The sequence below is a fragment of the Primulina huaijiensis genome, chromosome 1 (genome assembly GCF_012295235.1).
Source record: "Primulina huaijiensis isolate GDHJ02 chromosome 1, ASM1229523v2, whole genome shotgun sequence".
NCBI classification, from domain to species: Eukaryota; Viridiplantae; Streptophyta; class Magnoliopsida; order Lamiales; family Gesneriaceae; genus Primulina; species Primulina huaijiensis.
This window is the reverse complement of record NC_133306.1, coordinates 20995181-21017762: the sequence shown is the minus strand read 5'-3', so window position 1 is coordinate 21017762 and position 22582 is coordinate 20995181. Positions and strand designations below refer to the sequence as shown.

At 32.7% G+C, this 22582-nt stretch overlaps 1 protein-coding gene and 1 long non-coding RNA gene across 3 annotated transcripts; both read left to right on the top strand.

The window, feature by feature from the left end:
- The first annotated feature begins 3043 nt into the window (after positions 1–3043).
- Positions 3044–6287, top strand: LOC140983921 (bHLH transcription factor RHL1-like). The gene is made up of 7 exons (XM_073451078.1): positions 3044–3558; positions 3665–3757; positions 3875–4036; positions 4112–4177; positions 5009–5074; positions 5321–5392; positions 5738–6287. Exons 1-7 carry the CDS (start codon positions 3124–3126, stop codon positions 6104–6106), a joined length of 1263 nt encoding a protein of 420 aa, XP_073307179.1. The 5' UTR covers positions 3044–3123; the 3' UTR covers positions 6107–6287.
- A 5365-nt stretch (positions 6288–11652) lies between these two features.
- On the top strand, positions 11653–19039 carry LOC140983916 (uncharacterized). Of its 2 annotated transcripts, XR_012176525.1 has the most exons (5): positions 11653–11879; positions 11971–12468; positions 12549–13069; positions 13163–13218; positions 18821–19039. It is a non-coding gene; the product is annotated as an uncharacterized lncRNA (long non-coding RNA). The 2 variants fall into 2 exon arrangements; XR_012176524.1 differs by having other exon boundaries at positions 11971–13069.
- Positions 19040–22582: the final 3543 nt, after the last annotated feature.

Sequence of the window (22582 nt, the reverse complement as noted above, 5' to 3'; positions counted from 1 at the left end):
AATCAAATCATTGAATTGAAATTACAATATTATTCTTAATAAATAATATTATAAATATTTTATTAATATTTTCAAAATGACAAAACGATAATATCACATTATCTCAAATTTAATCAAATTAATCAATCAAATCAAACATTATATTGTAACGTACGAAAATCAGTCGACGTAGACCACATGCTTGAAATTATTAAATTGATAAAATATTTTAATTAAATGATTTTGGATAGATAAATGATATATTTTGAGTAATTAAATGATTGATTATGTAATTTTACTCGATTGCATAATTTAAGATTTTCATACGAATAACGGTGGTTGGCAGGGGACGGAGGACTGGAGACGATTAAGATGTTAAATATTTAAAAGCTAAATTTCTATTTAAGAAAATATTTATTTTAAATATTTTAAGAATTAATAAATTTTTAAGATCAAGTTTAAATTAATTAGTGGGAGCAAGGAAATTATGTATTTTATAAGAGATTTTTGGAAATAGGTATTTTTAAATCTTTTAATTTAAGACCTAATTATTTTATTAATCTTAATGAGCTTAATTAATTATTTAAAAACTAAGGTTAATTAAGTCCATTAATTAAGTGTTTAAGAAACATTTCTTAAATTCTTTTTAAAAGAGTCCTACACACTCACCTAAACATCTACACACACTGAAACACACATACTCAATCACGTAAGTGGGAAGGAAAAGTAGCCAAAAGTTAGGACTCTTGGCAAGGGAATATTTTGATTTTTTCTCATTTGTTCTTTGATTTTCTACCTCGTTCTTCCTTCCAACAACGATCACTTGACTCGCTTGCATTTCAAGGTGGGTTTTTGGTGGGGTTTTGACAAGAAAAAAGGTTAAAAAAAAAAAAGAAATCGTCCTCCGTTCGTCACTAACGTTCCACCACTTTGGTATTTGCAATGCAAAGGCACATTTCTAAACCTTCTTTATGCATCATTCAAATCATATTATGCATGATTTATGTTTTCAACATGAAAAAAATGTTTAGATCAAATTATTTAACGTTAGACGAATATATTTCGAAAATTCGATGTTTCTATATATATGCATGTATGAGTCGTGTTATATGATCTAAGGGACACACTGCCTATATCAGACGTTTAAGGGAAGGGAAAGGGGTCGTATAAGGACACGATGAAGGCTGGACAATAGCTATAAGGAGTCGCTTGGGAGAAGCTAAAACCTTTTTTGAATTGAAGTACGATTTTATGGTTGACGATTTATGGATTTTTATGCATTTGAGTTTTTAAATATTATTTTTATCTTGGAAGGTTTTGAGGATAGAATAAAATGTTTATATAAAAAAAATTTCTTAGTATTTATTACATTTTAAAGTTAAAAATAAAGGTCGTTTCATATATCAACTATCATTTTTATATATTTTATTATTAAAAAATATTACTTATCTCCATACTATTTGTCTCATACCACGAACCAAAAGATACATAAGTGTTTATAGACCGTGATCATATCTAGATTCACATGAGGTGAACTTTGGAAGAAGGTCATCTAGAGTTGTCGAACGGCCAGCTCCATCGCGTCGACCCAACCTTGTATGCAAAAAGGATTAAGATTTTACAGAAATATTTACGTTGATTTTCCTTTAAAAATTGTTTTGTTTGAATTTGAGTTCATTTATCTTGGTTTTACTTATTTTAAAAATTATTTTATAGGTAAAATAAATATCCGTTTCTTTTTTTAACTTGATATTAAGTTTCTTTTTGGCAAAAACTTATGTGAGACGGTCTCATGAGTCGTATTTTGTGAGACAGATCTCTTATTTGAGTCATCCATGAAAAAATATTACTTTTTATGCTAAGAGTATTACTTTTTATTGTGAATATCGGTAGGGTTGACCCGTCTCACAGATAAAGATTCGTGAGACCGTCTCACAAGAGACCTACTCCTTCTCTTTTATTTTAAAAAGTGTTTTTTACTATTATTTTTTATAGACAACATTTACTGTCTATTTATACAAGTTTTTTTTCCTCCGGTTGTCTTTTCTAACTTACAACTCGAAGTGGGTTGGATTGATGTTTTTCCAACTCGCCAATCATCGATACAACCCGCACCAACATATTTGACATCTCTAAGGTAGTAATCTCCCAAATCTACTTCAAGTATGTGGATTGTGATCACTTCCAGAATTACATTGATCAAACCAAGGGGAAGACCATACATTTGTAAGATTAGAACACAATATTTCATTTATATTTTTGAATGAATAAGTATTTATAAATATTAAATAAAAAATAATGAATATATTTGTTTCTATTAATATTATTTTGCAAATTTGTAGAAAACAATTAATTATCACAATTTTAATATTTTATGTTATTTAAAACTTGAAATTTTTTGACGTAATCCTAAAGTTATGATTATTATATATTTTTATTTATTGTTTGATTTAAAATATTATAGAAAAATTTGAAAACATTTTTTTAGGCTTAAACTCATAATAATTTTATTTAAACCTGAAAAGTTTAAAATTTGACATCAACACGACGTGTTTCACACTCTTTCGGGCTTTGGACTTGACATCTATTTTTTTTTAAATGAGATAAAGTACAATGGATTAAAAATAATTAATTAATAAATTATTAATCCTGAAGAATAGTAACTATTTTTTTATTTATTTATGAATATGTCTATTTGAAATGATTTAGATCTTTATTCATGAAACGAGTCAATTTTATTTATATTTATAATAAACAAAATAATATTTTTTTCATAAATAATTGTACAAAATTTGTGTCATAAAAATGATTTTTTGTATTATTTTATGACAAAAATTTGTGTGAAACGGTCTCACGGGTCGTATTTTGTGAAACGGATATCTTATTTGGGCCATCCATAAAAAAATATTTCTTTTTATGCTAAGATTATTACTTTTTATTGTGAATATCGATAAAATTAACATGTTTTACATGTAAAAAATCGTGAGATTGTCTAGTTTTATTTTATTGTGAACAATCGAAAAGGCCGTGTTTCTGTTATATATATTGCAGCTTGGAGTAGATGGCGACACCTCATACTCCATAAACATTCCAATTTTTCCCAAACCCCTGACATGATTCTCCTCTCGTTTCTGTGATTTCTGAATGCAACCCACTAGCAGAGAACTGCTGGAAATGAACAATCTGAACCCACTTGTATCTCTTCGAGAAATCCACAATTCCCAGATGTCAACGTCTTCCCACTTCGACCCAACCTCGTCTCACGACGATTTTCTGGACCAAATGTTCTCTTCCGTGCCTTCATCTGCCTCTTCCTTCCCATGGCCTGAAGACCACGCGCCGCCCCCATGTCACATGGAGGAGCAGTCCACGGCGTTGTTGGCTTCGAAGCTCAGGCAGCAGCAGATAAGCAACGGCGCTGCCAAGGCTTTGATGCTTCAGCAGCAGTTATTCCTCTCCCGAGGACTCGCCGTCAATGGCCTCCGTTCCCCGTCCGCTGCCGATATTGGGTTTCTCAATATCCCTCATGCTGATCAAGACGACGTCGTTGACGGTTCCTGCTACAAATCTGCTAACCCTGTAAGCCATTTTTTTTGTCAATGATAATAATTCTTTCTATGATTTGTGCGCTTAATTTCATTTACTGAAACCAGCGTAATGCTTAATTGTTGCTAAATAAATACAGGATCAAGATGCCTCAATCAAATCTCTATTCAATGGCTTCACCGGATCAATCGGGCATTCTTCAAATCAGCCTCAACATCTCCTCCATTCCCAGGTTCTTCCCCCCATATTAATGATATTTATGCGACATCCATTCATTCCTTCGCATGAACATATTCTCACTACTTTCTGGTCGCGATTCTCATTTAAACATTAATTAAATTTTTAAAAGGGTGGAGCATTGCAATCCCATAAATTCGGTGGAGCAGCAGCGCCGGAGATGAATCAACCGGCGGCGAGCGGTTCGAGCGGTGGTGGGACTGCAGGACAGCCGAAGCAGAGGGTGAGGGCAAGGCGAGGACAGGCTACTGACCCCCACAGTATCGCCGAAAGAGTAAGTCATGTACAGTATAGTACAAAATTTGTTGCCATTTTTTGGGTGGAGAAGTTGAAATTCAATCGTGGGCAGTTACGGAGAGAGAGAATCGCGGAGAGGATGAAGTCCTTGCAGGAGCTTGTACCTAATGCTAACAAGGTAATTTCCGTTTTCACTTTATTATTTTAATTATAATTATGATAAAAAAAATTTTTTTTTGATATCCTAATATAAAGGTGAAGAAGGCTCGAACTTGACTCGATACATAGAGAATTCCGTTGAGATCATTGGACCAAACCCTCGATCTCAATAAAAAAAATATTTAAGTTTGGTATCAATCAAAGTTTTGGTCTTTTTACCAAGAGTTTTTGACTGAAGTGATTTAAAGAAAATGCTTATTCTCCTCGTCATCCTTTTTATCCTTATCTTTCAATTTATCGTCATTTTTTACGAACTAAACGATGTTTTAATTTTTGTTTATCTTGTTGATTGAGTTCTGATCCATGCCTAGTTTAGTACTAAGTCTTCTTTAATACTTAACCTTTTTTTATGTTAATTAATAATCAGAGTGTTGGTAGAATCTCATTATTTACTAATCAATTCCGTTTTAGCCAATACTAAGGTTCTAATCAAACTCTCTAACGTGCGGCACGTGTATATAGTTGTTTTATTAAAAGAGAATTTGTTTTTGTAGTGACAAGCACATCCTTAAAAATTATGGGTGCATGAATTATTCATAATCCACTCATGATTATTAAATCGGGGTGGATCGGATAAGTATGATATAAATATTTATACCAAATGGGGTGTGTTTCTTTCCATTCCACATAGCATGAAAATATGATTTTTAATGTATGCAAATATGATTAGAGTAGTTTATTCGGTGTTAACCATGTTGTTATTTTATTAAATGGGAAATTTCTTGGGATAAAAAGAGTGGGATTAATTATATTATGAGATTAATAATTGTTATGTGGTATTAAATGACAGACAGACAAAGCCTCGATGCTGGATGAGATCATCGACTATGTCAAATTCCTACAGCTCCAAGTCAAAGTACTCTCTCTCGCTCTCTCTCATCTCAATAAAGAAATGCTTCTTGTTTAATTAATGTATTCGATTAAAATACTTGCACTGATTCTCTAGTTGACGAATTGTAATGGGCGATAAAATATTTAATAACTTTGTAAAGATGGATGGGGGTTTATTATTAGTATAACTTTCTGTATTCTGCATTGATTATAACATGTTGTAAAATTCTTCCTCTTGGTTAATATATTCTTCTTCTTTGTGGGCTGGCAGGTTCTGAGCATGAGCAGATTGGGTGGTGCTGCTGCTGCTGCTAACCCCCTAGTTGCCGATATGTCCTCCGAGGTAAATTACTTTGTTGTTATTCTCTTGTATTTTTTTTTTTTTTGGAAGGTTGTCTTAATGTCTATAATAATTGGTATTGGAAAGTTAGGGATTACTATGAGGAAGAGTGGAATTAAAATAATCACGAGGAGGAAACTAAGATTTCTATTTATTTTGTTATAAATATATATACTTACATTTATATGAACTTGGCTGTCCCTCTTAATAAAGCATCATCACGCGTGCACCTTTTTGGAAGGTTGTCTTAATGTCTATAATAATTTTTCTTAATAATATGAGATGCAATTATTAATTAATTAAATAGGAGTTTAGATTTGGTGGAATTGATTTTGATATTTTGTACAGGGAGGAAGGATTGGTAACGGAACAAAAACGGCGTCATCATCGAACAACAACGACGGCATGACGGTGACGGAGCACCAGGTGGCGAAGCTGATGGAAGAAGACATGGGTTCCGCCATGCAGTATCTTCAAGGAAAGGGTCTTTGCCTCATGCCCATCTCACTCGCCACCGCCATCTCCACCTCCACGTGTCACAGCAGGAGCCACCACCCCTTAGCCTCCGCCTCCAACAACAACCAACTACTCAACGGCGAGGCTGCTTGCCCCACTTCCCCTAGTGTGTCGGCTTTGACCGTACAATCCGCAACCATTGCTGCTAACGGCGGCGGAGAAACCTCCCTCAAAGACGCCAATTCTGTTTCCAAGCCGTGAGTGGGACTGTGGGAGAGTTCGCACTGTTTTTTTTCCTTTCTATTTTTTAACTATTTTTCTTTGAAGAAAGGAGGAGAAAAAGAAAAAGAAAAAGGAAAAATCGTGGGGATTATGTTACTTTTGAACTCTCTGAACTTTCAAGAGTAGTCGAGTCCAACAAAATAAGAAATTCCAACCTATTTTATATATGTTTTAAGCATCGTTTGATAATTAAAAAATAAAATATTAGTTAATCATGGAGACTGCCCAATTTGTTTCTCTATTTGTAAGTCCAAGCTCTTTCAATCTTCTATAGTTAATCCAAAGCTTGATATATTCGTGTTTGGGGTATCGAGCATTGTGACGACTACTTTGACTTCACTATCGCATTTTGTACTCGCAATCCTTTTAACCAGCCGAGGGCTTCTCCTATTACTAAAGCTCGGAGTGCATTGCAATAGTCTTGTCATGCATTGCAAAGATCAAGAAGCCTTGAGAGTCGCTTAGGATACAATAACCAACATGGGGAGGATTAACATCTAAATTTAATTCTTTTAAAAACATTAATTCATTTCATGCAAATAACTGCTTCTGATAACTTATAGATATGAAATTATCCGTTCACCATTTTAACAGTACTAAAGAGTTTTAAACATCGTTTTGTGCATGGGAAGGTTTGACACTCTGCAATCATGTTTCAACTAATCTTCGTCTTATGTTATAAACCTAAGAGGGTACCATCCCAAAAAGTTTTCCAATTAGATGGTAGGTGTAACCTTCTTGGATTTATAAGTTGACCTATATTAGTTTTAATGTTCGCTGTGAGATATTTGTAACATAATCAACCCGTGATAATAAGCTATTTTAGAAACTAATGTGTATCCGTCTTCACTTAATTAAAAGTGCTTATCCAAGTTACATTGTTATAGAAGTTCATTGTAGCTCATTATAAGACATTTTAAACTTTTATTTTATTTTGTGGGACAAGGGTATTATAATGGCACATTATGCCGTCACGAATGCGCAGTTCTGGGTATGGCACGTGAAAAAAACTGTATCAGATACAATCACAATCAGGAGTACTGATTAGACTTCTATAACAACTTAGATTAACTATTTTTTGTATAGTGAGGATGTAACGAAATAGTTTCTATAACAGCCCATTGTGTAATCGTGCATAATCGTGCCATGACCCGGGGCATGATAGCACCAATGTTATATCATAAATTCAATAGAGTTACTACCCAAAATGCCTGCCTATGGGTGGCGTAATCTTCCAAGGTTAGTACATTTATAAGCTATTTTTTAAATTATATAAGCTATTTTTTTTGGTTGTCCCCTTCGTAATTGGTAAAGACACCCCATTGATCCAAAGGATGAAAACCGTTTTTAACTTTGAATATATTTTAATTTTTAGTTATTTTATTTCATAATCCATCATCCACCGATTGCTGTAATATTTATATTTTCTCATTATTAAATTGAGTGAAGCTGCCGACAACAATGAATTTCAACTAAGAATAAGTAATTCTTCTTCTTCCTACTTCTGATAAATAATTCAATTTTCATACTAGAAAACTCAAGTTAAAAATTTCATTTCTCCCCCAAAATTTTTTTTTCCTTGAGGATTAATTACGGGATGATAGATTAATATTTAATAGAAAATTTTATAATATAAACTTTAGTTGATTATTTATTAATCCTTAACACCACTTTAATATTTTCATTGAATAATAAAATTTTGGATTGAATATTTTCGAAAAAAATTAAAAAAATATTATAGTTATATCACGTACTTATCATTTGAAATATTTAAATTATATAGCAAATATTAATTAAGTTGATTGTTTTAATACGAATCTTATTTAATTGATTTGAACTTCAAGCCATATGGAATTGTTGACTAAAACGGAAAACCAATAATTTTTTATTAGATACGAAAGTGTTATTAAAATGTTTTTATTGGAATATGTTTTTCACTTGGGGATGCCAGCCATTAGTAAATTATTGTTTGTTAATTATTTTTCTTTCAATGTATTGGAAAGATAGTAATTTTGTTGTTGGTTTCAACTTATACATGCAGGCACGTCCTTATCCTGAAAATGACATGCCAGTCAGATGTTGCGCGAATTTAGATATTATTAAAAATATGTCTTTTGTAAGACGGTCTCACATATATTTATTCGCGAGACGGATCAACCCTAGTTATATTTACAATAAAAAGTAATATTTTTTAATAGATGACCCAAATAAAAAAAATGTCTCATAAAATTAACTCGTGAGACTGTCTCAAGTGAGTTTTTGTGTTTTTGTTATTAGGTGAGCTTTTTCGTTATCCCCTAGGTCAGAACTCAGACATTTAGCGTTTAGTTTTTTTTATGACTTCTTTACAATCTATAAATTTAATAAATTTTCTAAAATCATAATCTTTTGAGAACACTGCATGCCATAAAATTGTTGAATCTTCCTTTCTTCCATTCATGTATGATTGGGAAGAATCAATAGTATTTCTTTGGAGTGAACGATTTATCACAATTGAATATTGAATTCGAGATCTTGTCTCAAATTTTAAATATTTATATCAGATGAACTATAAATTTTGTATCTAAGAAAATATAAGGCCCGAGGAGAAGGAAAAAATGAATGTTTTTTGTTTTTGCTTTGTGGGATTCCATGGGATAACCCAACTTTAGGCCCAACTTTAACTTCGTTTGGTCAGTCCATCCCATTCATCCATGTTCCCGATAGCATAGGATATTTATAATATACACTTTTACCATCAATTTTGATCATTTTACAGAGGAAATTGCCAAACAAATTCAACTCTTTGCAAACAAAAATAAAATCCTCAGCTCCAATTCCATTTAATTTTTCCTTCAAACACAAAATACATGTGGCTATAACAATTTCAATTATATACTAAATTTTCTCATCCCGATTTATGCCGTCGATGTCCATAATATTTTTTTAAAAAAAAAAATTTCAACTCTTTACAAGCTAAACAAATTCCATGTATATTTATGTACCGGGAAATGATGTATAAACTGAAGCCATGGTTAGATTTCAGGGTGAGCCCCAATACACAGATGTCTTAGCCCAATTTCAAATGAGGGCTAACATCAAACTATTATCACAAACATGCTGAAAATATCGTGTCAAAATTGTGAAACATATAGGGAATTTTTTTAAAAAAAAATAAAAAATTGATATTTTAATTAATTTTGCATATATAAGTGAAAATCCTAAAACAAATGGTGAGGCTGAATCATTAGGAAAGCAAGATTTTGAAAATTTTGGATTCTTAAATTGACATGGTGATTTCGTACAAATAGTTGCAAGACGTTCTTTAAACCTCATCTGCTGCTTGTATCTTTATAGTTCAAATCATTATTCCTCACTAAAATCTTCTTATTTATTTGGTCGACTAACTTGTATAATTTTTGGTGTTAGTCTACTAACTCAACAGACTTTGGTTTTTGTGTTATTTTGAGTCTTAGTCTATCAGTTCAACAAAGTTTGGTTTAGGTGAACTAATTTTAGATTTCCGACTATTTTTGTACAATTACTGGCGTAACTCACGCCATATAAGTCTGTAATTTTTGATACCGCTTCAGCATGTTTTGGTATGTTTTATGTCTACAATATTATGGAGAAATATGACTAAAAGTTTTAAAAAAAATGAAAGTAGATGTGTACCAAAACCAAATTTTAAATAATTAGTAAACATGAACTCAAAAAATGAGATAAGTTAGTGGATAAAAAAAAACTTATTCACTCTTAACTTTATTCCTATACTTTTTTTATGAGTGACCCAAATAGAATATCTGTCGTGAGACCGTCTCACTGGAGTTTTTATGCACAAAAAATTGGTTGATAGAAAAACTACTTTATTTCTTTCTAATTTTCAAATCTTTTGATCCGGTATTTTGTTGGGTATAAAAAGTGTCAACGTATAAAATAATATTGCTTGGAAAAAAATAGTTAAAGTCACTTGGTCCTCTTAGTCTGCATTTACTTTGAATACTAAGATATGATAAGGACAGATAGAATTCGAATAATGGTGGATTATTAATAAGATTTTTATTTCCATTGATTAACATTGTGATTGGTATTGTTATTAAATATATATTATAATTTTACCATCATAAATAATATAAAAATTAAACATTTCTGGTTTAGACAAATTACAATATATGTTTTCGAATGCATTAATAAGATCTATTTTGCCTTTGATCATTAAAATAAACTAGTTTTTGAAATATCACAGATTTAATTTTTTGAGGAGTAGTACTCTTGTGAGACGGTCTCACGAATCTTTATATGTGAGACGGGTCAATCCTATCGATATTCACAAAAAAGTAATACTCTTAACATAAAAAGTAATATTTTTTCATGGATGACCCAAATAAAAGACCCGCATCACAAAATACAACCCGTGAGACCGTCTCACACAAGTTTTTGTATTTTTTGAGACTGAGGGATCTTAAAAATTTAAGAGTAAGTCTCATGTGAGACCGTCTCACGGATCCTAATCTGTGGGACGGGTCAACTCTACCCATATTCACAACAAAAAGTAATACTCTTAGCATAAAAGTAATATTTTTTTATGGATGACCCAAATAAAATATCCGTCTCACAAATACGACCCGTGAGACCGTCTCACACAAATCTTTACCAAAATTTAAATACTAAAAATTTTAGGGTTTTGATAATATTTTATTCTATATGTGTTAGTGCATTAGCCTCTCTTTTTGCATATCTTTCACAATATTTTACAAGTAACCTTATTATATATTAAAATTATTAATCTCAAGTCTCGATATGGTGCATTGATTGGGTTGATTTCATCCTACATGTAGGGACACTATCCCCATGATAGAATCAAAGGCCTAAATTTAGCCACACATACATGGGGTCCACTAATTTTTTTAAAATCACATACGTGTGTGAATCTTGTCCATCCAAACCATGCGGAGTCAATGCCCCACATATAGCATCGAAGCTACGCATTGATATTCATTTCCTATTTGCTTTTCAAACATCATTAAATAATTCCCCACTATCATGTTTATTTACTCTATATAGGAAAATTAATTAAGGTGTATGGACCACTTCTTCACCCCAGCCCCTGCCAAGAAGTCTTCAACTTTCTTAAAAAAACACAAAAATAGAAATTTAAAAATTATTTCCATTAAAGTATCATATGATATCTAAACCACAAATGACTCAAATTGTTTTTAAATCTCTTTGGTCACTCCTTATTCGAGTACTTCAAACACAAAATCATGTAACCAAAATATATTTGAATATTTTTTGCTCTTTTTCCATTTAAGAATTTACTGTGAATAATTGTTTTTTTTACGGGTCAATTTTGTGTATAGATCTTTAACTCAACCTGATTCATGTTTAAAGTATTATTTTTTATTTTAAATATAAATTTGATTGATCTGACTCATAAAAAAATATCCGTGCGACTATATTACAAAAAATTTATATATTTTCCTAGTTATATTTAGGTTAGAGTATTATTGGTTTTAGAACCCAAACAAGTGGTGTGAGAAGAAAGCAGTCACATGACATGATCCCCCATCACGAGTATTTTGCCTTCCCACAGGAAGTTCCTCAATTACCTGCAAGATTTATTGTAGCATGCAAAGAGCAGCCATGAAACGTGAATTTGTTTATTTTCCTGGAATATTAGTGAACATCGTGGACCCTTCTGAAACCCTAGCCGTGTGCTCTCTTCGATTTCTGCGTCGGCTTGGAAGTTGCAGAATGCCCTATCCTACAAAGGGTATCTTTCCTTTCTCCAGATCTACCGATTTTTGATGTAAATTGTGAATCTTTCGTCAAGAAAATTAACGGGTTCTGTTATTTTGGTGCAGCTTTGGTCACATAATGATGTCCGCTGATTAAAAAAAGAAAAGAAAGTGATATAGAATGGATGGAATTAAACTGACAGAAGAGAGTGAGCATACGTAGGGGATTGTATAAAGAGTATACTTTTTTGTTTACGTGTGCTCACTTCTCTTACTGTCATTTTCCCTCTCTATAATACTGCCCGTCCATTATATTATACCTACACTACAGCATACAGGCTTTATCTTTTTTTCTTTTTATATGTTAATTCTTTGGAAGAAGCTGAAACGCAAAGGTGAAAGGAGGATGAAATCAGGGGCTTTGATTCCAAAAGATTGTGAAGATCAGTCAAGTTTATCTATCCACAATGCACACACTGTCACACTGACATACGGAAGTATTGCATAAATTTTGGGCGAAGAAGGGGAAATTCATGTCAGATTTCGTGAAAGCTTTGATCCCATTTTCCCACTATTCACGGCATGTTTCTTGATGTGATTGTTTGAATTTCCTTTTCGTAAACGGTGAGATTTTTTTATTATATCTCTAGCTAATCACTCATCGTATAATATAAAATTTTACTATTTATTGGGATTGAGCGTAGAGGCGTGACTTTTGATGCTGCTGTTTGAAAGGACGACCTGGATTTGGGAAGGTACGCCTGGTTACTGTTCTGATTTAACGGAAAAAAAACGGTGTGTTTATTTCTTCTAGGGCTGTCTGTTAAATTGATTACTTTTAAAAACTCCATAATATTTGTCAATGTTATTTTCCTCTTTTCCTGTCATTCTGCAACCAAAAAAAATACAGTGATCTGCTTGAATCTCCATCATGTCCATCTTATCATCTCTCTGTTCAATTCCGGGGCAAAATCTTCGGTTTCTTTTAGCTTGTTAATATCTACTTTTCTTAGATTTGTTCGTTGAATTTTCTTCGGGCGTAAAAGTAATTCTACCTCGGCTATATTTTATGTGACATATCTTTTTTTGAGAGCAAGGATTATCTTTGTGATAAAGAATATGGTTGTGGATGCAACTCAAATATGGCAAGATTTTGGTTTCTTTCACTTGGAAGATATGCATACACTCATGACTGTTAACCAGACACGAGAACTTCTATTGACAGGTTAATTATATTCTTTGGAAAGGATCCCTTTTTTGGTCAATTGTTTCTTTAATTACTCATGTATTTGATTGAGATTATTTTGTTGAATTGCAGATAACATGGTGCTGGGGAATAGACATAGCTTCCTTCACTGAAACTTAATTCGTCAGGTGCTTTTCATATTCTTACTCTTTTTGTAACAGAAGCTCAGATTTAAAGTTGATGTTCTAAACTTTCATGAATAATCTGAAAACAATAGCTATGTGTGTGTTGTGTTTATTTCGTGATTTATAAAAAAAGGAGTTAGATATTTGATTGAGGTTGTTGATTATTTATTGTGCAGTGTAAATACAAGTGTTTTGAAATTTCAATTCGTGTCTCAAAAATTGAAGCAAATATACACACACAAAAACACGCGGATATTGTTGTTAATTAATGTCAGGCCTTAATTGTCTTGGTTGAAGAAGAAACTCTAAAAATGAGTTTCCCCTATGGATGAAATCTGCTAATCATCTTGCTTAATGATAGGCTAAGTTTTTACTAAAAAATGGCTAAACATTGTGCATATGTTCCGGATTTTTTTTCGTTTTTTACATCTTAAAAAATAATTCTAGAATAGCATCATAAAGAGCAAAAAATGCTACTATGACTTCCATTGATGTAAAATTTTTCTTTCTTTCGATTGAACCCAAACCACCGATCTATTTTCCATAAACTTATAATATTGGATTTAGTGGCGTGGAAACTAAAATGTTAGCACATAAAAAAAGTTATGGGGGACTGTTTATTTGTTTTGTTAATTAAGAATAAGATCGTCAATTATCATAAAGTGATACAAATTAAAAAGAATTCCTGAGCTTGAGCTCCGAAAGTTACGTGCACTATGAAAATGGACCATTTTAGCTAGTTTTAATTTTAACTTTTATATGTTAATTAACAATAGTCTAAATTCATCATTCCATGCCTTATCAGTAGTTGAAGGTACAAGGGGTAACAAAAACAAGTTAAATGCAAGGGCCATCTCTTTTTTGAGGATCGAAACAATTTAGAGATGGCCTTTTGAGATTCCAATGTGTTCGTCGATTCAAACAGTGGCCTTTTGAGATTCCTATGTAATCAAATAATTTAGACAAAAACATTACTCTTGCCGAATGTAACTGAGTTGCTAAGCTATATAACTTCTTGTTCTCGAGTCTGAAGAAAGGTATCACTGCATAATAAGCGATAACTTTTCACTTGAAAAAGAAAGTAGTTACCTAATTTACACTACAAAATAATTGATGGGGAGAGGAGGTACACGGGTAATTTATTGACTAGCTAAGTAGTAATGGCTAGCACCATTACTATAAATCCATCTATAGAAGTGGTGAAATAACTGCTTCCGTAATTGATGATTTTAGAATCTGTGCATAATAACCATTTGCTCCGGTTTATTGATACGAATGCTAACAGTAACCATGTTTAGTTATTGAAACATATGAAGCAGTTTTCACAAACTACTCCTTTCACAAATAGGATTTCAAAAAACAACATTACCACAAAAAACTTATGAAGCTGAAATATTCAGATCGGTTTTATGCTACGTGACTAATCGCTAGTGTATACACACAATGGTCCAAGGGTTGCTTAAAAAATGTCTCTTAAAATTATACGTTCTCAGGACCCATTTTTCCCGGTGCTAGAAAGGCAACAGTATACTTTTTATTCTTAAGCCACTTCGATCTATGACTTTGCCTCCTTTATTAACAGTTGGTGGCCACTAGTGCGCCTTGATCAACAAATCTAACCTTTTCAACTCCACTATTGAAAAAAAATCATGGCTTATGTCGAGTTCCTTGAGTTTCGTTGTGGCTAATTTATATGTACCATATTTAACTTACTTTGAAGACATCCACTATGTTAGTTTTAACTTATGTATTTGCCTTTATATCAAGCCAAATATGATATTTTCTTCACAATTTTCTCAAACTTTTGTTTAACTGAAGCTTTAACTTGTAAACTTAATGCTGTAGGTTCAACATTTGTGGCATCTTTTTATAAAGAAAAAATTATATATGCATGGAAGGATCCTTCTTTAAGCACACCTTAATACCTTAGTAGCTAAATCTAGGAAAAATTATTTCCCCTCTGTGTTGATAAGTGGCAAAGCAAAAAGAAACTCTAAATCAACAAACTAAGTTTGCATTCAATTTTTTCTTAAAAAATGAAAAATTTGTATATCAAATCATATATTCATTAAACGAATGTGAAGGACCTGATTTTAAATCAAAAACCAAGCAGAAGTCAATGACTATTGGATCTCCAAGTTCATTAGTGATAGTTTAGTTGAAAATAGTTCATGAAGAGACTCATTAGAATTGGCATCATATTCGGCCTTCCCAATGTATGTAACCAAGCATATCTTTGTTACATGAAGCTTCTTTGAAATGGTTATTGCAGCACAGGATGGGGAATTGGCAGTATTTACGTTTTCGTTTGTTCTTTAGTTTTCACAAAATGGAAAAGAATTTACTTTTCAATAGTTTGGTGGTGATAAAATGCCGTTGCTTAGGTCAATATCATTTATGCCTTTGAGAGACAATTTTAATGGATTTTTTTTATACGGAAAAAATTTCATTTGTCTACTAGCATTTCTCATTTTAAGCTTTGATGGACTAAGTATTCAAATTTTGGTTTTGGTGCATTAGTTTTTCACTTCCGGCTGTTTTGGTCCAATTGGTGACGTGACGTCGAACACATAAGCAATTTTCGGTTCGCGCTGGCATTTCCCGTCGACACATAAGTATTTTCATATGTCACATCAACACTTTAGTGAAACATGGCTGAAAAAAAAAAAACAAAATTACAACATCAAAACAAAACTTTGATATGTTAGTTAAACAATACTCAAATTTGGACAAGTTACTCAACAGAAAAGTTATTTAGGTCGTTATAGAGGGAGGGTTTTATAAATCTCCAACAAATTGTTATAATATGGTTCAGCTTATGCACGCAGAAGCTATTATTTTCCAAAAATATTTACAATTCTTTTAATTTAAATTTTTTCTGGTGTATTTTCTATAAGTGTGTGTTTCTAGAGAGATCGAAGAGAAAATATTTGGATTAATATTGCACAATATTGGATCCTACTAATTTAGCCTCTCTACTCCTGAAAAGTTGTCCAACCATGGGTTAAAGCACGACTGGCTCATTTGGTGTTCATGTCTCAATCTTTTTGGTCTATAGCTTAAATGGCACCAGGTCTGAGTTTACTTCAGATGCTTTCAGTGATTGATTTCCATCTAAGGAATGGTTCTATCCATAATTTAAATCAAAATTTGTATCATTTCTGGAGAACATTCACCATTAGTTTTATACATATGATAAAAGTTTACTCTGGACGAATACTTTTCCGAGGGAGATTATAAACTTTTAACTAGGTATTTCTTGTCAAAATCATTCAACAGTATCGAACTGTTTCATCTGTAATGTTGTACTCTCAATGGTTCTCTTCGTATTTCATTTTTGTAGAGTTTTTTTAGAAAAGGAATTTTTTTTTAGTAGAGTTACGATCTACCATCATTTAAAGTGAATAGGTTATTAACTGCAGTGGATGATTGGATTTTCAGTTTTTTCGGTTTCATTATAAAGATTTTATATCAATTTTGTTGGCGATTATTCAAAGGTTTCATGTTTGCTCATTTCAATTTAATTAATAGAAACTGAAAAAATTCAGGACTCTAAATCTGAGTAACATATTCTTGTTTTGCTGTGTTCCTCTTTTCCTATTGACTTTCTATGTTTTGTTATGCATAATGGAGGTTTTCCGCATAGGATTTAATTTTTTGGTCGGTTGGATTTAAGGCAGTGAATTGTTTGGTTTTATTATGTCATGCCTTCTCCCTCTATTCTTATTGTTTTTCATTCCGATATTGTAAAATAAACAAAATCTAATTCACCATGTTCGATTTGGAATTCGAGAATAATAATATTTGTTTTAGGGTATGTCATACCGTCTTCTATAAAAACATTGCCTTGTATCTGTAAAACTCATAAATGGGAAAGTTTTGGTTCAGTATTCGATCTTGACAAATCCTTTCTATTTTTCTCTGGTTTTAGGATCAGATTGGTTCATAAAGAACATAAATAGCAAATCAGGTGAGTGTGTAAAGAGTTTACGTATGAAGGACGAGGAAGATTTTATATTTCATTGTGATAAATCATGTTACAATTTGGAACAATTATATTTCTTTTAATTTTTTGTTTGAGATCAAGCAAAATCGCCTTTTGTCGAATGCTTCACGGTTTTGATTGGCTTCACAAATTTTTCTGGATGTTTTAAATTCCTCTTTTAGTGTTTATTTGATTCATTCATGAATATGGTTACCTCTTTTAGTGTTTATTTGATTCATTCATGAGTATGGTTAACCTTTGCATTACTACTACCCATACTTTTATAGAATTCTTTACCATTCTCAATATATTTTGCACTTTATTATCGTATTTCACTTCTTTATTTGTGTTGATAGAATATTTACTTTACCTATTTTTAAACAAAGCAAATATTCGATTTTCCAGGTATTTTTCTTGAGCTACATTTCCGCTTTATGAAAATTCTTCGACAGTCTCTATCATCTAGACTCTTCAACCGCAAAAAATAAAGATTGATTTCAAGAAAATGTTTCTTGAACTAATGTAAACGAAGTAATCGTTGTTTTGACAATGCATGCTTTTAGACATCTGTTTCTTGTAGGTCCAGCTAAGAGTTTTATACATACCATGTGAAACATCTTAAACATTTTAACACTTATACATCCTTGTAGAAATCAATCTTCAGAAATCAGATTTTGTATAAAAAAAACATTTCTGCAGATCTTAATCAAGTATTGGTTGAGTAAATTTTATACCGTAAATGGAGGTGTGCTTGATCATATATACACGAGTTTACGTGTTATTATAAAACTATCTTCAATCGCTTTCTGCAAAACCGTTGTATTTTTCTCCTTTTTCTTATCGAGTTAGTTATTTAAGGTCATGTTTTACGTTTATAGGCATAACGAGTCAGTTAAATAAGGTCGTTTTTTACGATGACAGAATGTAAACTTCTAGTGCAAGTTTTGGAAACTTATCTTGAAACTGATCAAAATCAAGCAGTGGTAGTAGAATATGTCTTTCTAGATTCTTTTTGGAACTTATTGTTTGATTTTTACCGTTTTCTAATATGTTTAGACGTGTGTTAGCTAGAAGATTATTATGCTTGCTTCCAAGTATGATCCCCCTTTGTAATTTTGTTCAGTCTTAATTTTGTCATTGTCTTGGAGGTGATGTGTATTTTTATTTCTTTATCTTACTTTTATGAAAACAATTTGAATCTTAGAGAAATAGAAAAGAATGGAAACAGTGAAGTTGTTATATGTTAAATTTTTTATTTATGCGTGCATGCTCCAAAAATGTAGGATATAGTGACTGTCTTTCGAAGTGTTGTTTACGCTTATTTACCGGTGTGTTGTCCTGTTTGTATGTTTATTGGAACATCGAACCTAGGGATAGGAGAAATAGGGCTGAAGAGAGCCAACAAGAGATATTTCGTGTATAATCCTTCATGATCTTTAATGTTTTCAATTCCGGTACGTAGACACAGTACTTTGTCATCAGACTTGAGACGATTTTATGTATCGCGGATTGAATACCTAGGTAGTTCCCAATATTAGCAACGAATTTTCTTCAATGAAAAATACATATTGTTCCAAAGATCATGAGTTTCAAGCACTATTAACTTGTTTGTTTTACCAGATTCATCATGGAAGGACAGCAAATTTCATTGGTTGTTACATCAAACGCTCCTGCACCTCTTTCTGACTCGGAGAGCAGCATTCACCAGTATCCAGTCAAGTATGCGACACTAAATAATGATGCCTCCTGTTTGAAGCCATGCGTGGTGAATCAATGGAATGGGCGATGGGGTGCGTACTTATGTGCCAACGATGAACACATTTGGCTTGTATCTTTTGAAACCAAGGAGGAAGCTGCATTAGTGGCTCAGAAAAGCGCATCCATCGAGTTTTGTGATGTAGACTCAAACACACAACAGTTCCAAAGTCACTCCACCACTGATGAAGTCATCAGCATGACCATGGACAGCTCATATGGTACAATGTTTCCGAATTTTTGAAGGGCTCAAGTTCAGGAGAAGTCTGATCGCCAGCTTTGCGTGATACCTTAGGCTTCAATCTGCGGCAACTTTAAACGAAGTTGCACACACCATTAAGCATTTCCCTCGAATCTCTGAAGATGAAGGCGTCAAGAAGATGTGGATGTCACGTTTTTCGACATGTCCATGAAGTTGTGGAAGTTTCGGTACTGCTCTTGGAGTAGTAGCCAAAACTACGTTTTCACTAGAGAGGCTGGAATGGCTTTTTGAAAGAAAGTGTTTGAAGCCAAAGGATATGGTTATTTTCTCGGCCTATGAGCACAGTGACGGCTTGGATGAGGCTGGTAAACTGTATGTTGTACATGTGTCATATAATAACAATGGTGGAGATCACTTGATTCGAGATGTCACCGACAGCGGCGAGGGTTTTTCGTGGGAGTTCGTGATGGGGCAGACTGCTGGTGGCACGGGCAGAGCCATGGTTGCTCCGCCTGGGTGAAATTTTTTTTCGATATTTTTTATATATAAAATTGTCTTATTTTCCGGTAACCCGGAGCTCCATATATTTGTCAATATTAGCTCAATCATGGTTTAGAAAATTTTAGTTCGGGTAGAAACGAAAATCTGACTCCACCACTGGCGGGTGGTAGTCGTAGAAATGAAGAAATTGGGAGAATGGATGCACAGCATGGTCCAGAAGAGCAGGGTGTCAAAAATTTTGGGGTGAAACTTATTTGAGGTGCTTGATGGAGTTTTGATTATTCAGTTTTATTAAATAAATTTCTTCATACAATGGTTTTACCGAGAAATGAATGAATTTAATAATAATGTTTTATGATTTCGTAATATATCAATGGTATTTTGAATTATTTCTACCAATCAGATCCCTAATCTTATTTGTTTCTATCATTTTAAAATTACTTTTTAATCATTTGGCTAAAACCTATGAATTTTATCATATATTTTTTTTTGGAAAATATTTACATTGTATTTTTTTCTCCTTCGGGAAAATTATTTTAATTGAGATGACCTCCGAGAATCCAAGTGTGCCATCTATTAGAGCATAATAATATCACCAATGTGCGTGTTATGATAGTTGGTCCCCAATCAAAAACTTCTGTGAGACGATCTCACAGGTCATATTTTGTGAAACAGATATCTTATTTGGGTCATTCATGAAAAAGTATTATTTTTCATGCTAAGAGTATTATTTTTTATTGTGAATATCAGTAGGATTGATCCGTCTCACAGATAAAGATTCGTGAGACCGTCTCACAAGAGATTTACTTTGGTCCCCATGAAAAGCTGCTCCACATGTGGTGAAGCAATATAGCAGCACGACGATTTTTAAAGAATTGTTGGTTCCCGTTAGAAAAAATACAAATCATTAATGACTATAAGATTTCAAGAATTTGTCGTTCGTTATCAAACAAATAAAAAATAAAAACGTTCATTATGAAATATGAAATGTATTAATTGATCATTTGTGAGAACTTAGTAATTTAAATATTTAATGTCGTGTCTATGTTATATTTTTCACTTAATATCAAATGAACGTTGGTATGTGTAGTGTAAGTATATCACATCAACCACTTGAAAAATGACTAAATTGCGAAAAAAATGAACTTCCTCAGAAAAAGTTGGTGATAATCAAAGAACAAAATCAGAACAAGACCAGATTGAAATGCTGAGGTTGATATAGCAACGGCAGAAAAAGAAAAAGGACAAGAAGAATCTATTTTGATGACAGAATATTTCAAGACACAATATTCAATCTAAAGGTAACATACAACATAATAACTATCTATCTCTAAATCAGCACTTCTTCAATCTATCTTTGGAATGGTACAATGAATTTTGAAAGATCGATGCTTCAAATGGTCGCTTTATACTTCGATTTGTGGTGTAGAAGAAAACCAAAACTTCCAGCCAAACACAAAATTCGATATCAGTAGTAGCTCAATGATATCACCGCTGCTACTTGTCAACAACAAAGCAACTCTTATAGCCTTGCATCATCGCTTTTTGCTGAGATCACATTAACTTTCGAATAACATGGAACCGGATCATATGTCGGTCTACACATTAAAACGTTGGTTGAAAGACTTAACATCTCACTCCTGATCATGTTGCACTATAAATACCAGCAAATTAAAGAAACTCTTAAACATCAGTATAAATGAAGATGGGGGAGGGGCGGCAATGAAAAGTATTCAACTTCTCTTTTACAAACATGGGTTTAGGTTTACGACTCGAACATACATGTCCCTTGGTAAACAATCACGCCAGCCAAATTTGGTTGTGCGATTTGCTACCACATTTCAGACTATTAATAATTTTCTACCTTTACTACCATTCAAATCAATCCTTTCTGTGTTATTTTTCTTTCCTATTCCATCATGGTTTAGTACCAGACTATCCTTCCCTAAACAACAGGAGACTAGCTCATATGAGGACTACTACAGAAATCATATTCTGCAACCTTATAAATATTTCAGAGTCTAATAAGTTGATTTTCAGGATAATATATATGATTAAATTAAAGAGATCAGGTAAATGGAGCTATTGTGCATTCAAGTTTTTAACAAATATTGTGGCATTTAAAATTATTGCTAGTGCTAAGGCCTAAAACGTTTTGAAGATGAGCATTATATGATTGCATTTGATTACACTTGGATTGTTAAAAAAGATTTCCAGTAAGCTCGGAGATGGAAAACATTGAGAGGCAGTTCGCTAAAATCACGTGAAAGAGGGCAAGGTTTGTTTTAGAAGCAACGATTATTAGCGAGAGTAAATAGAGGAAACCTCATTCCAGAGTGAGATAATTTGTCTAATTTCAGCAAGAGCAATAATATGAAGCACTTCAATTGTAATCAGTCCATTGTAACTCATCAATCGCCTAGATCAATCACATGTATTTTCTGGGGGAAGCAAGCAGTCACTATGTTGCCAAGAATTTGTGGGGTTTATAATTTTTTATTTCTAAGGGGGAATTGGGAAATAAGCAAAATGTTTGTATATTATTCAGCTTCTAGTGGATCCTCTCCAACTAGCTCACACTGCAGGGTTTGCCTTTCTGCAGAGGAAACTTGTAAATTTTCATGAGCAACTTCGATCGAGATAGCAAGCATCTTGGATTAAGTAAGTTGTTCATGAAATAAAAACATTTAGTTTCTTTAGTTTCAACATGCGTTCTTAAGTGGAATGAGGCCACCTAGTCCTCAGTGACCAGTTCCTGAATGATCCACATTACTCATATTGTCACGAGTATTTGCTTGTGTCATGTCGAAACTTTGTTGTGCCAGATTGCCTGTATCACAAAAGGGGGCTTCTGATTCCTAATTGTACATGCTAGAAGCACCTTTTGACAGTTATGTGGTCTGGGACAGCAAACGTCAAACAAG

What these genes read in the sequence shown, in the direction of transcription:
- LOC140983921 (XM_073451078.1), top strand. Translation starts at nt 3,124, where the DNA reads ATGCAACCCACTAGCAGAGAACTGCTGGAAATGAACAATCTGAACCCA. An exon ending in AACATCTCCTCCATTCCCAG is followed by an intron (nt 3,758 to 3,874) that starts GTTCTTCCCCCC and finishes AATTTTTAAAAG; the next exon opens with GGTGGAGCATTGCAATCCCA. An exon ending in CCCACAGTATCGCCGAAAGA is followed by an intron (nt 4,037 to 4,111) that starts GTAAGTCATGTA and finishes AATCGTGGGCAG; the next exon opens with TTACGGAGAGAGAGAATCGC.